Genomic DNA, 13,383 nt, shown 5'->3' with positions numbered 1-13,383 from the left:
GTGTTGTACCCTTTAGGTAGTAGCAGCTGATGTAGTGGGGGTACCTCCACCAGCTTAAGTTTCTTTTAAATGTGAATGTGACCTTTCCTTGGAGAAGACAAAACAGCGTAGAAAGCAATGTATGCAGTTATGTATATAGGAGATGGCATGCTTAACAGCTGTATGTGACATTACTACCACTATCACTATCCTGGCCTTAGAAGACAAGTCCTGGCCCACTTTTCGATAGAAAAGAAGCAAACGGAGTAACAAAAAAATATCTCACAGGTTTCTTTAAAATTTTAGTGAAAAGTTTACATGTAATAAATAGATTTCAAATGCATACATCTACATAAGTCCTTAAAAATAGAAGTGGCAATTTACAATGTAAAGAAAAAATTATAAAGTAACCTGTCTTTATAATGTATGAATCATGAAAAGCACTTGATATTTGTAAGATACATTCTCGATTGCACTAATGACTATGACTAAAGACTATTACGTAACACCTTCGGTATTAATGACTACCTGCGCCCACATTCTCACTTATCTCAATGGCAATTAACTAATTGCATATTACAGGAAATGTCCATGTCACAATGAAAGGTCACCAAATAAGAGGTCATTTTCTGCAAGGTAACATAAATGAGGACAACGGAAGTTCTAATCATTAACGTTTGTAATAATAAGGTACACATACGCATTTTACATAATTGTACAGCATTTTTGTGTAAGATCTCATTCATATATAAGACAGTTACCACCAATGTTGTAAGAACCATTGGATATGGTTACTAGGGGAAGAAATGACAACCTCTGAAGTTCTTTGTTGGTCATGAAGGAGGATAATCATGGGGAGAGAGTCCTGCTGGCAGAACCCCCCAAAATCCGCTATTATTACCAGAGGAAGCGCAGGAAACTGAATATTTCTAGCACAGTATTCTACAAGGTCTGATTAAGGCACTGACTATCCGAGGCTTCCAGAGGCAGAGAGGACACCTCCATCAAAAAAAAGTGTTTAAAAAAACAACCTGAATATTCAGAGAGAGAATTTTAAGATTTTTTTAGCCGTTTTTCATTACAGCAGTACTATGTCATTTAATATGATCAGACCTCTTATATAGATGGAAGTGTTCCGCATAAAGTATGGCACCAGGATGAGTGGTGTCACTGTAAAATGCTTCCTCTGCAGTGTCTACCACTCTGAATGTACATTGCAGGCCACTATTCCTATGCAGCACAGCACGGCCTGAAATGTACGGCATTATTGCTGTCCACTTCTTTAGTCTATAAGATGCACTAACATTTTGGACACTTGTTGTGGGGAGTGTGTCTTATAGTGTGAAAAATATGGTACAAACAAAATTCACGTAAAGGTCATTAATATAAAAAAAAAAAATTGAGCCTATAGAAACAGGTTGCTCAGAGATGCTGTCATGAAACTAAAACATAAAAATCATTGACTTTGGATTAGAGAATGTGTCATTTCAACAAACTGCAAAAATCAATAGTTTAAGCGAGTAAAACAATCTTTGTAATATAACTTTTTTACAGAAAAATGCCTCTTTCTCCACTTATCGGCCTCTTCTTTTCAACGAATTATTCACTATCAATTGATCACAATGGCGCACACACAAATAGTAAACTTCGTGAATTAACCTTTTTAAGATATTGAGTAGTGTTCTCTACATAATACATATAGAGCTTGCAGCATATTAAATATACATATATTACAATGCAGCATAACAGAGGCAAAGTTCTCTAAAGTGTGGGTTGCCATGGTTATTTCCTTTGAGGGAGAAGAAAGAGGGGGAGAGAGAAGACAGAGATCCAGTTCTGGAAGCCTCTTCTTCTCCACCTCTCAATGAGCAGATAAAGTGAATCGGGAGAGGCAGGGTCCAGATGTTAACATGGATACCTAATGTCATTAAACTTTCTCTTACAGAAGAGATGTGGAAAAACTTTGGCTATAAGGCTGGCCTTTCATTGGGACGTACCACAAAAGTACATTTGAATACTGTGCAGTTCTAAATATACAAGGCTTAAGATATAAATTTACATGCACAGCTTTACTAACTTTGAAATAATCAATTTTGTACATGAAAACGGATTAAGATTACACCTATATACATATTTCTCTATGTACCACAGGATGCATGACCACAAATAAAGAATTTATTTAGCAGTTCTTGTCCTCAGGCGTCTCTTCATTATAAGATGATCACTTTCCTTTTCATTAGTGTCCATAATGATCTGAAGAAAGGAACATTTAGTTACAAACTAGTCAAAAGTGTTTCATACCATAAAGCACTTCCAGCTTCACATTAACAGGGTAGTACTGCAAGCTATATTGCTTCCGAATTTCACACATTACATGAACAGCATAGTTCGCTGTGTTTTGTAACTCCCATTCACAAGACATAAGGCTGGGGGTGGAGGGGACAAACCTATTCTAGAGGTGTATTAGACATTTATGGTAAACGCAGCTGCATAAACATCGGTGCAGCGTACCACTGAAAACAGTAGTTACCAGATGGCCACCCCGCAATTATTAGGTCTGGAATCTCCACCAAATTCTATGGACTAAAGCTGCCGTGAACCAGCCCTTAATTCTGAAATCTTACAGCGATCCGACTAGTGCAACACCCAGTTCAGCTTTAGAAACCATTGCCGATAGCTGCAAGAACATGCAGGAAGGACTGAACCCAGTGCTTCAGACTAAACAAAATACCTAGTAGCCATTGGCTCCTGAACTGAAAAATTAAGGAGCCAAATACAATTTCTTAGTCGCCAAATCGAAACCGAATCAAAATTTTTGCATCGTGGCAACGCTACGCCGATCAGATCAGCGTAGGCTTGTTTCGAGACCAAAATTTTGATTCGCTTTCGACACCATAAAAAAGTATTGTGATACTCCATACCACGCAAAAAAAAAACCAAAAAAAAAAAAAAAACCCAAAAAGCCACATGCATTCTGCATTTTATGAAATGTTCAGCCCATAATAGAACAGTCCTATCCTATTTTTTGGGGTGACAAGGTGACAAAAAAATGGCGAATCGCATGGTTTTTATTTGTTTATTTCTGTTACGGTGTTCACTGCATAGGAGATATTTTTTTAATAATTTAATAGTTTGGACTTTTCGGACGCAGTGCTATGTAATATGTTTATTTATTTATTGTTTATATATTTTATATGGAAAATTGGGAAAGGGGGGATTTAAACTTAATATTTTAGTGTTTGTGTTTTTTGTTTTTTTTTGCGGGAACCCTTGTCCTATTCCCCCTTATAGAGCTCTATTTGGGTGTATAGGACCTCACACTCTCCTTGCTGCCCTGTGCACACAACAGCAGGGAGCTTACTATAGCAACCAGGGCTTCAGGAGCGTCTTGGCTGCCATGGTAACCGATCGGAGCCCCAGCACCTAAGGGGTTAACTGCAGCAGATCGCAGCTCCCCGTCATAGAGGTCGGGTGCCAGCTATTTGATTCTGGCACCTGCCTCCTGTATTTGTATTAACAGGTCAGTTATCTTCATTGGAGAACTCCTGTGCCCCGCCGCTGTATTCAACTGCAGAGCTGCGGCGGCGGGTCTAGTCGCAAAAGTCTAGTCGCCATTTGTAAATTCTAAGTCGCATTGGCGACCATTTCAAATAAACACTGTTAGTGGACAAAAGATCTTTCTTTTAAAGGGTTTCTACCACTTCAGTATGACCAAATTAGCTTTCAGACACTAGCGATCTGCTAGTGTCTGATCTCCATAACCATGCAATTCTTAGAGCTTTGTGTGGAGCCGTTTCATTAAAAAACTAACTTTTATTCCTATGCAAATGAGCCTCTAGGTGCTATGGGGGCGTCTTTTCAGCACCTAGAGGCTCGGTCTACTCACACTGTATGCCCGCCCATCTCGTCTTGAATGCCTGCCTCCATCACAGCCATCGGACGAATTCACGCACCTGCGCCGTTCACTTCTGTCATTGGCGCAGGCGCAGTGAGTAAATAATACGCTCCTGGTGCCGGATTCCTCACTGCGCCTTCGCCGACTACATCACAGTCAGGAAGCCGGCATCAGGAGAGCGGCCTTCACTCACTGCGCCTGCGCTGAAGACAGAAGTGAACGGTGCAGGCGCGTGAATTCGTCCGATGGCTGTGATGGAGGCAGGCATTCAAGACGAGATGGGCGGGCATACAGTGTGAGTAGACCGAGCCTCTAGGTGCTGAAAAGACGCCCCCATAGCACCTAGAGGCTAATTTGCATAGGAATAAAAGTTAGTTTTTTGATGAAACGGCTCCACACAAAGCTCTAAGAATTGCATGGTTATGGAGATCAGACACTAGCAGATCGCTAGTGTCTGAAAGCTAATTTGGTCATACTGAAGTGGTAGAAACCCTTTAAAGAACATTCCCAGACAAACCTTTGATCCATCGCTACATTTAATTGAAAGTGTATGGCCAGTCTGAAGAACTGATCGTTCACCAGATGACTGATTGTTCAACTATTAACCAACTTCTATCTAATGTGCATGGTCGCTATAACTGGAGAGTATTTTTTTGAATTTTTATTATTTTATCTTATTTCCCTCCCTTTGCACAAATGTTTTATCATCCTAAACAACTATTACACACAAATTGAATTCTTAAAGGCTAGATGAATATCTACTTACTGAATGAGCGGGGATGTCTAGTGGCGCTGAGATTTCCGTAGTGTACAATTTTCTTCGTGATCTTTTCGGCTTATGTTCATCAGCATTGCTGCCATTTTTCACATCTGTGCTCCTAGGTGCTCCAATAGTCTCAAGAAATTTTTTTGCTTAAAAAACAAGAAGTACAAAAATCATGGCATTAATCTACTTGTCCCAAAGGAGATACCGATAGAAACCAAAAATTAATTCAATATAAGACTACTTTCACACTGGCGTTTCAGGGTCCGCCTGTGAGATCCGTTTCAGGGCTCTCACAAGCGGCCCGAAATGGATCAGTTTAGCCCTAATGCATTCTGAATGGATAAGGATCCGCTCAGAATGCATCAATTAGCCTCCGTTCAGCCTCCACTCCGCTCTGGAGACAGACACCAAAACGCAGCTTGCAGCGTTTTGATGTCCGCCTGACGATGCGGAGCCAAACGGATCCGTCCTGACTTACAATGTAAGTCAATGGGGACGGATCCATTATCACTGACAATATGGTGCAAGTCAAAACGGTTCCGTTTGCATTATCATGGATGGTAATGCAAACAGATCCGTTCTGAACGTATACAAGCGTTTGCATTATAGGTGCGGATCCGTCTGTGCAGATACCAGACGGATCCCCACCTAAGGCAGGTGTGAAAGTAGCCTAAACTGGATTGTTTTTATAAAATTTTATTTTTTTTACAAAACTTCAATGGTATAATACCTTTTGTCTGAAAGATGGAAGGAGAACTTTGTAGAAATTCTCCAAGCTTCTGCAGCGTCCCATCTTTTTTCTGAGTAGAGGCAGTACTTGAAGTAGATATCTGCTTCTTCACTGTCTGTTTCTGAAAACAGAAGTTATTTTAAATCCTGCAGATACAAATGTTACGTACTTTCTGAGCCCTATGCCCCCATCCAGGACGACTGCAGAGGATTCTAATAAGCGCAGTTCAGTACTTTCTGCTAACAACAACGCCTCGGCTAAAAAAGGACCACGACCTACTGCGTGGACCTCAACAATTAACAGGCGCTGAGTTCCCTGATGATGCTCCTTATGAAAAGCATGTTATATTCTCTGCAACATATTTTCACTACTTCTTTGGACAAAATCTGCCAACAAATGCAGGCCACATGATGATCCTGTGGAAACAAAGATGGGGACCCACATCTATCTCTAGAACGGGGCCCCCAACATGAAGGACAGCACACTGCGCATGTGTAGCTTGCTGTGCACTTACCACTATGGTACTACCGTACAGAGATAGTCGAGCCAGCACTGGACTATTTTAGGAACTCTCATACGGGTGAACGGAGGATGGCTGCACATGTGCATCTGCTCTCCCTTCACTTTGACGGCACCGTTCTGGAGACAGGAGTGACACCTAACAGATACTGATGACATATCCTGGAGATGCCCTCAATATTCCAGATGGGAACACCCCTCTAAGGACTGTACAAGTCAGTTCTCCCACAGCCTGAAATGGCATTCAACTGCTCACACAAACCCTTAAACCACAGCATACACCATAAATGTCTGTTAGATGAGTATCAAACCTCTGGGACTTGTGCTTACATAGATAATAGGGCGACACTGTTCTACCAGGTCCAGGAAGAGAATAAATTGAGAGGTGGGCGAGATGGCTCTCTCAATGCACTGCTATGAAAGTTACAGAAACAGCTGAGCAACTGTACTCGGCTCTTTCTGTAGCTCCCTTAGAAGATACAGGTCCCACAGATGGGATATGCCATAAATGTCCGCTGTAAGTTAAACACAATTAAGCATATAAAAGTACTTATACTATTTGTTGACTTCCAACGCTAACAGCGCTGATAACATCAAAAGGACGTACAAACCTTTGAGCTGTAGATGCTTGTCGCAGGACTTGCCAAGGATGATGGTGTCATTTTATTCGTTCTTGTATTTTTCCTATTTTCACTTTTCACCGCATCCTTATCACGAAAAGAACAAGGAAACTGTTATTACAAGCTGAAACCTGTTCAATAGCTTTTTGTCAGCAACTGTATTTTTTAGGGTCTCGATGACTCGGTGTATAATAAATAAAACCCTTCTTTACAAGACACCCCAATCTTTCAGAAGCACTGAGCTGCAACGGATACAGAATGTCTATTAGCAGACTGCAGAACATCATCTGTGTATAATGAAAGGTGTAATGGTGGTTACTGGACAAAAACCTTTGTAAGGGAGAGTTCACATCACTGTTATTTTTACGTTCTTCTGATCCATCAGAAGAACAGAAAAATAAAGAAAAAAAAGGATCCTTAAAAAAAACGGATCCTTTGCATCAATTATGCACATTTGGCATTTGTTTGAGAGCCGGTTTTTATACGGGAAAAAAATTCCTGCGTGCAATACGGATCTCTGGCGGAAATTGGATTTTTTATGCCGTCCCGTCCCCTTTCACGTCCAGACCCCTTTATCAGACCTGGCGTGAGCAGGGAAAAGTCGCAGACTGCCTCGCAAATAACCTTTGTGCCACAATCTGCACCAGAAATACACCAAAAATAGTCAAATTTCTGTTAGTAAACGACCCCCATTGTTTATTAATACATACATTTCCCCTTCAGTAGGCAATCTTTAGTTATGATGCACACAAGTCTTGCTGGCATGTCCGTACTTGGGTTAAATGACTATAGAATACATTTGCGACTTTGTAATCAACAATATTCAGCAATTTTGCCAAAAGCTTTAACGGTAAAGCTAATAAAAGTAAAACTTGCTGCTGCTGAAACAAACTAGAATGTTTGATGTTTTTTTTGTTTCCTGGGGGAAAAATCACTTTGGTATAAAATTACTTTCCATCAAGCACTTAAATTCCACATACACTTTATAATATGGTTCAATACATGATTGCAGGATGAATACAAGAACACCACAAGGACAGAGTATATGGTAGATAATGGGCCGAGCGGATCTGGAAAATAGGACAGGGCAGAACGTACATCATCTGATGGAAAGATTGCAGTATAAAAATATTTCTATAGGCCGGCAATACAATCCACATGGACAAACAAATGGATTTATAAATGCACATAATAAAACATGATATACAGTGTATACACATACAGTGTTATATAGAAGCTACGTTTAGCTAAAAGGTCAATTTCTGGTGAACCTAGTGGTTCAAGGCGAGTTACAGGTTCTCTTTAATTAGACTGACCACCATGGGTCGCAATAACGCCTGTACAAGCGTCATAGGCGCCTGATCAGGGCATTTACTCCCTGGAAAAAGACTAATGCATATTTTCACGCATGGTCTTTTTCTAGTCAGGAGCACTATATCAGAAGCTGCCAGGTCCAGCACACATGAAGCCTCGCCCTCTCCTGTGAAGCCCCACCCCTCAGGGACATCTCCAGAGATCTGACTAAACACTACATTGTGGTTACAGGACCTGTGGTGATGTCACAGGTCATGTGATCAGCCATGTGTGTGGGAGGAGTTAGGGGAACCACACAGGCTGTGTGTAGGACTGTGCTGGAGAATGTGGAGGTACTTAATGTATGGAAGGTGTGTATAAAGCAGGGCTATGTCAGTATAACTGGTCTATTGTATCGTTTTCTGTGTGCAATGTGCACACAGTAGCTTCATCTGTGTAATGGACATGTAGCAGAGCTGTGTACTCCTCCTCGGCTAAAAATACTCCTCAAAATTGTTAAGAGGAGTATTTTTACTCTTCTGGAAAAAATGTAGTGCGACCTCTGCTGACCACGTAGATCCATGGGGGCCAAAGTGAAAGCTCTGTATAGCCTCCAAAGTGCTAAGATGATTTACAAACCCTTCTACAGCATGTTACTAAAGATTAGTAACAGGCAATGACAATAAAATGCAACAGTCACCAATTAATCATTATAACTTGGCCATCGTTATATAACCACAGGAAAGGCGCAAATGCAAGCTGAATAGAAAGCATGAGCACTGCCGGATTTAAAGTTTTTTTTTTTTACACAATCACCTATTCCGTGGATCAGTGATTTCCAACCAGTGGCCCTCCAGCTGTTGCAAAACTCCCATCCAGCCCTGATAGCCATAGGAGTTGTAGTTTTGGCACAGCTGGAGAGCCACAGGCTGCGGAAGGTGGCTGCAGATAAATATGTGATTGCTGCAACCCCTCACCCGGTCATTAGAATGGGGTCCCGACCCCCATCCCTCCCCACTACATGCATGCACTGAGGAGTGGAACAGCAGCGAAGAATGTGCTCTGCGTTAAATTCAATGTCTATGGGGTTGAGAGAAACAGCTCATTGCTGTACTTAAAAAGAGAAGCAGTGCACTTCATTCACCTTCTCGGAGTGCAGTGAAGAGGAACAGAGGGGATCTGGATCCCAACCTAATAATCAGTGGGAGTCCCAGCGATCCGACATTTATCTCCTAACCTGTGGATCTAATATATAAAGCTGAGTGTATGTGTGTGTATGTATGTCTGCTAAAGGAATCTGCACAGTCACATTTACAATCACGAAATTTGGTACACAGGTACATCTGGTTTCCGGGAAGGTTTTAGACCGGGTCCCTAGCTCTCTAGCACGTACCTTTCCTGAGATATTCCCAAAAATCATATGACCTACATTAGCCACTAGAATACAATAGAAGCCTGCAGGTCTTTCTCTTTATATCCCACCTGCCATACACGGTCACATGTCCCTTATCAGCCAATAGAAGCTCGCAAGGCCCTTAGTCTCTACATACACACAGTTTTACACCAGGTTTCCATAACAACCCATCCATTTTTCTTCACTGCTGTAGGTCAGCTTTAAAGGGGCAACGCGCTGTGGATGACACTGTTAAGGGAGCGGAGTGCTGTGGAGGTCACAGTACAGGGGGCAAACTCCGCCCCCAGGTCCCACTAAGCCACACCCTGATCTGGTTAGGCCACGCCCCTCCTACTCCACATCCAACAGGGATTGAAAAAAATGAAGGTAAAAATCAACTTCTATCAGCTGCAGGGGTGGGAGGGATGGTGACTTCCTCCCTGCAACTCACTCAGACAGTGCTGCTGTCTGTGTGAGTTGTTCTAAAGGACATCCCTGTGTCTGTCCAGGCCCTGCGCTGGAAGGAGGACAGGGAATTTGAAAGCTGGACTGTCTGGCCTAAAACCTTGCCTCTGGCCACCCTAGGGGCAGGCTGCTGTGGAGGTCACAGTTAAGGGGACGGTCCACTATGGAGGTCAGTGTTAAGGGGCAGATTGCTTTAGAAGTCACTGTTAAGGGGACGGTGTGTTGTGGAAATTACTGTTAAGTAAATGGGGTACTGTGGAGGTCACTAATAAAGGGGCGACCACTGTGGATGTCACTGTTAAAGTGGTGAACTAATGTGGAGGTCCCTGTTAAGGGGGTAGGCTGTTGTGAAGGTCACTGATAAGGGGGTGGGGTGCTGTAGAGGTCACCGTTATAGTGGATACTGTCGATATCTTTTAACGACACACACAAACATTAAATGAAATATACCCGTGAGAAGCCGCATCCTTCTGCTAGTAGGTGATAAATGTGAATTAGCCCTTTTAATAGGTGTAGCATCTTGCATAAGCATATGTTTGGGAAGGGGAGATGGAGTGATTATTTATCACACATACATAGGGTCCAATGGTTAGAGGGGTTGTCCTGGAACACTGATATATCCTCATCAAGTGTAAATGCCATTCTGGTAACTCGCCTTTACATTATAGTATTAGCATTTCTATCGCTTTTGGTCAGGGATCACATCAGCAAACCTTTATATAGGATCCATCTCTAGGCACAAAAACTTTTCCTGCTTGTTTAATTGAATCGGCTGCTGGGCAGAATAACATAAGACCAAAGTATTAATCCATAGGAGACTTGGAGGCGCAGCTACAAAGAGTCCAAGCTTCTTAATCTCTGCAAGTGTTTCTCTTAATTAACCTTCATTATTAAAATTAAGCTTTATAGAAAACTGTAGGTAATCCATAATAGATACATCCTGCATTTGCAGCCCTACTCTCAGAACAGCGAAGTATTCCTTTTATATCGCTCATTAAATCAGAGATCATGTAGCTGTTTGTTAGAGAGCAGCTTGCATACGGTAAATGAGGTGGATGAAGCTTATGAGATGGTTAGTTGCAATAAAAAAATATATATAACTATCCACAATAAGATCTCCTAGCTATGAGGCACACACGTCAGGATATTTATTAAAGGATAGGACTAAGGCAGAAATGTGTCACATTTGTGAACTGAAATAGTTTGGCCCATTTTGGTACCATTTCCTTAAAATCTGATTAATAATGCTAATAATGCTACAATTATGTACAGTAGCTTGAGTGCTGACACGTTACTTTCCCTACTCTGCAGTAAATATAGCGCCCAGATTGTGTGACTAGCACCTCGGAACCGAAGCAGAGTTCAGTTTCAAGTTTTAAAGTGGTTTTCCACTTTAAAAATCAACTACCGAAGTTATTTAACGGCTCATCGGAGCCCTATACATTCCAATACTGTACGGAGACGAATCTCCATACAGTATTATTCAGAAGTTTTGAACTAAGCGACTTCGGATGAAGCATTGGAAGCTCGCTTCTCTCAACACTAAATCTGCTTCCTAGGGCTAACAAGGTTTGTGCTATTAATCCGATTTTTCCAAAATGGGGATTTCCCTTATATAACCAATCTTCTGGAAGTTTAGATAAAAAGATCTCAGAGATGGTCAAGGAGTATGCAGCAGATATGGAACGATCTGTTGTATTCATTGACTTTGTCAGTATAAGGGCTCATGCACACAGCTGTAAGTGTTTTCCGGTCCACAAAACACGGATTCTGAGGTACCACTTGGAACCTGAACCTGAGTTCGGGAAATGTTTTTTTACAGTACAAATTAATGTATTAAGTTATTACGTGAAGTCTAGCAAGACTTCGCAAAGCAATAATTTCAGCTCATCGGAGCCAATACTGTACGGAGTACAGTATTAGAACAAAGTTTTATGCAAATCGATTCGCTCATCCCTAACGTGGACCAAACATATGGTGGTGTGCATGACCCCTAAACAATAGCTTATTAAAGATGTTGGCCACTTTCTGATGACATTTCCGACACTCCATAAACTAATGTTTAGTGGCATAGGAAACGCTAAAACACCTAATTTCGTACCGCACCCCCCAAGCTAAAGCCCTCCACAGTCTATACGTAGGATACCATGTGTAAACATCTGATGCGGCGGTCACTGCACCCATAGCTCTGAGGATGGCGGTGGTTATGTGATTGATCCACATGAATGTCTCCACAGCTGCGAAGATACAGGCAGCAGAATGTCTTGTATCTGAGCACATGCTGGATGCATTCAGTGCCTGTGAAGAAGCGGATAATGCAGCGGAGGGGGTCACGTATGTTTGTCTGTGGTAACATTGGGTAGAAGGGAAGCTTCAACTTGGGAGCTGCAGTAAGGAATGACAGTGTTACGTGCATCGTTGCAGCCAATAACCAGCCTCAGAGTCGACATGTCCCCAATTGGCACATCACTGTTTGGTGACAAGAAAGACACCTTGGGACATACAGACTGGCTGCAGTGGTGTAAATTACCCTGTCTGTGCAGAAGTTGACAGATAGGGACCAGAAGACCAGTGAAGAGAGACGTGGAGTTGAGAGACGTGGGGTTGAGAGACGTGGGGTTGAGAGACGTGGGGTTAGGTCAGAATCTATTCCAGGCTGGGGAGCAAATAAATAAAAAACTACCATGAACAACACTTTAATGTATATAATTTCCTTTATATGACTACTGATTTTTCTCCCCATCTGCTGTAATAATGTCATTTTTTTATATGTTCTTGGCCCTTATCCTTTAATAAACAAACCCAACAGAAAAAAATACTGACTGGGGTGTAGATGAGTTATGATTTATAGGTAATGAATTCACCCACACCATGAAGGAAATTCAATACCTGACAAGTGCTCCCAGACCCCTCTGTCTCTTTACATCTAAGTTTCCAGCAGCTCGAAAGCATTATAGTCTTGAAGAAAATCAGTTTGAGAAACAGACGATTATTACAGTCAGCATGTTTGGACTAATTGGCAGACTTTCTTCTCATTAATGTTACGCGTATCTTCCAGACACGTCATTTCAGCTTAAAATATCTTTTTAATCTTTATAATGAACCCAGCTTGAAAAATAAGTCTCTACATTTTCAAACATATACAAATGTGAGAAAAAGTACATCCTGCTTCACATTCAGATACATCTTGCCTGAAAGTCTTGTTAAGATGAAGTGATCATAAAAATTGTCAATTTTCTTCATGAAAGTAGTTTCACTTAGACATATTTAACTGTGTTTTCCGGGGATGATGATTTTATGTATTTAAAAAAAAATAAAAAAAATAAAATAAAATTTAAGTTGTAATGACTTCACTGATCCCCTGGTGCTGCGGTCTCGCCGCTGTTCAATTGCTCCTTTTCACTTCTTGGTCTCAGGCCTGACATGGGGGAAATGGCTTGGATTCCACACCAAAGGTGGATATATACGGGACAATAATTGGGAAGAAATAATTCCTGCAATGCTCATTCCCAACAATCTGCCCGTCTAAAGGTGCCACCGATCACCCAATGAATGAGAGAAACACTCGTTCATCAGGTGATCCTACCGTTCGTGCAGGCATCTAAAGTCACAATAGCAATCGCTTGTCCTCTGACTGTGGAGGTGATCGCTGCGTGTAAATGCAGCCCTTCAGCTCCACTTAACAAGCAGCCAACTGTCAGTAAGGAATGCTTCCTTCCCAAC

The 13,383-nt window shown here is 41.7% G+C and overlaps 1 protein-coding gene across 4 annotated transcripts in view; it reads right to left on the bottom strand.

Annotated features, from left to right (window-relative positions):
* Positions 1 to 291: 291 nt before the first annotated feature.
* KIF20B (kinesin family member 20B) overlaps positions 292 to 13,383 on the bottom strand; it is a 110,890-nt gene continuing 97,798 nt past the window's right edge. For all 4 annotated transcript variants that reach the window (XM_044298860.1, XM_044298864.1, XM_044298861.1 and 1 more), the window contains exons 31-34: positions 6,501 to 6,596; positions 5,371 to 5,491; positions 4,641 to 4,786; positions 292 to 2,232 (exon numbers count right to left, since the gene is read on the bottom strand). In XM_044298860.1, the coding sequence (XP_044154795.1) occupies positions 2,155 to 2,232; positions 4,641 to 4,786; positions 5,371 to 5,491; positions 6,501 to 6,596 (441 nt within the window). In that variant the 3' untranslated portion in view covers positions 292 to 2,154. The remainder of the gene's footprint in view (positions 2,233 to 4,640; positions 4,787 to 5,370; positions 5,492 to 6,500; positions 6,597 to 13,383) is intronic.

This window comes from Bufo gargarizans, chromosome 6, assembly GCF_014858855.1.
Source record: "Bufo gargarizans isolate SCDJY-AF-19 chromosome 6, ASM1485885v1, whole genome shotgun sequence".
NCBI lineage: Eukaryota > Metazoa > Chordata > Amphibia > Anura > Bufonidae > Bufo > Bufo gargarizans.
This window is presented reverse-complemented; position numbering and strand designations above follow the sequence as displayed.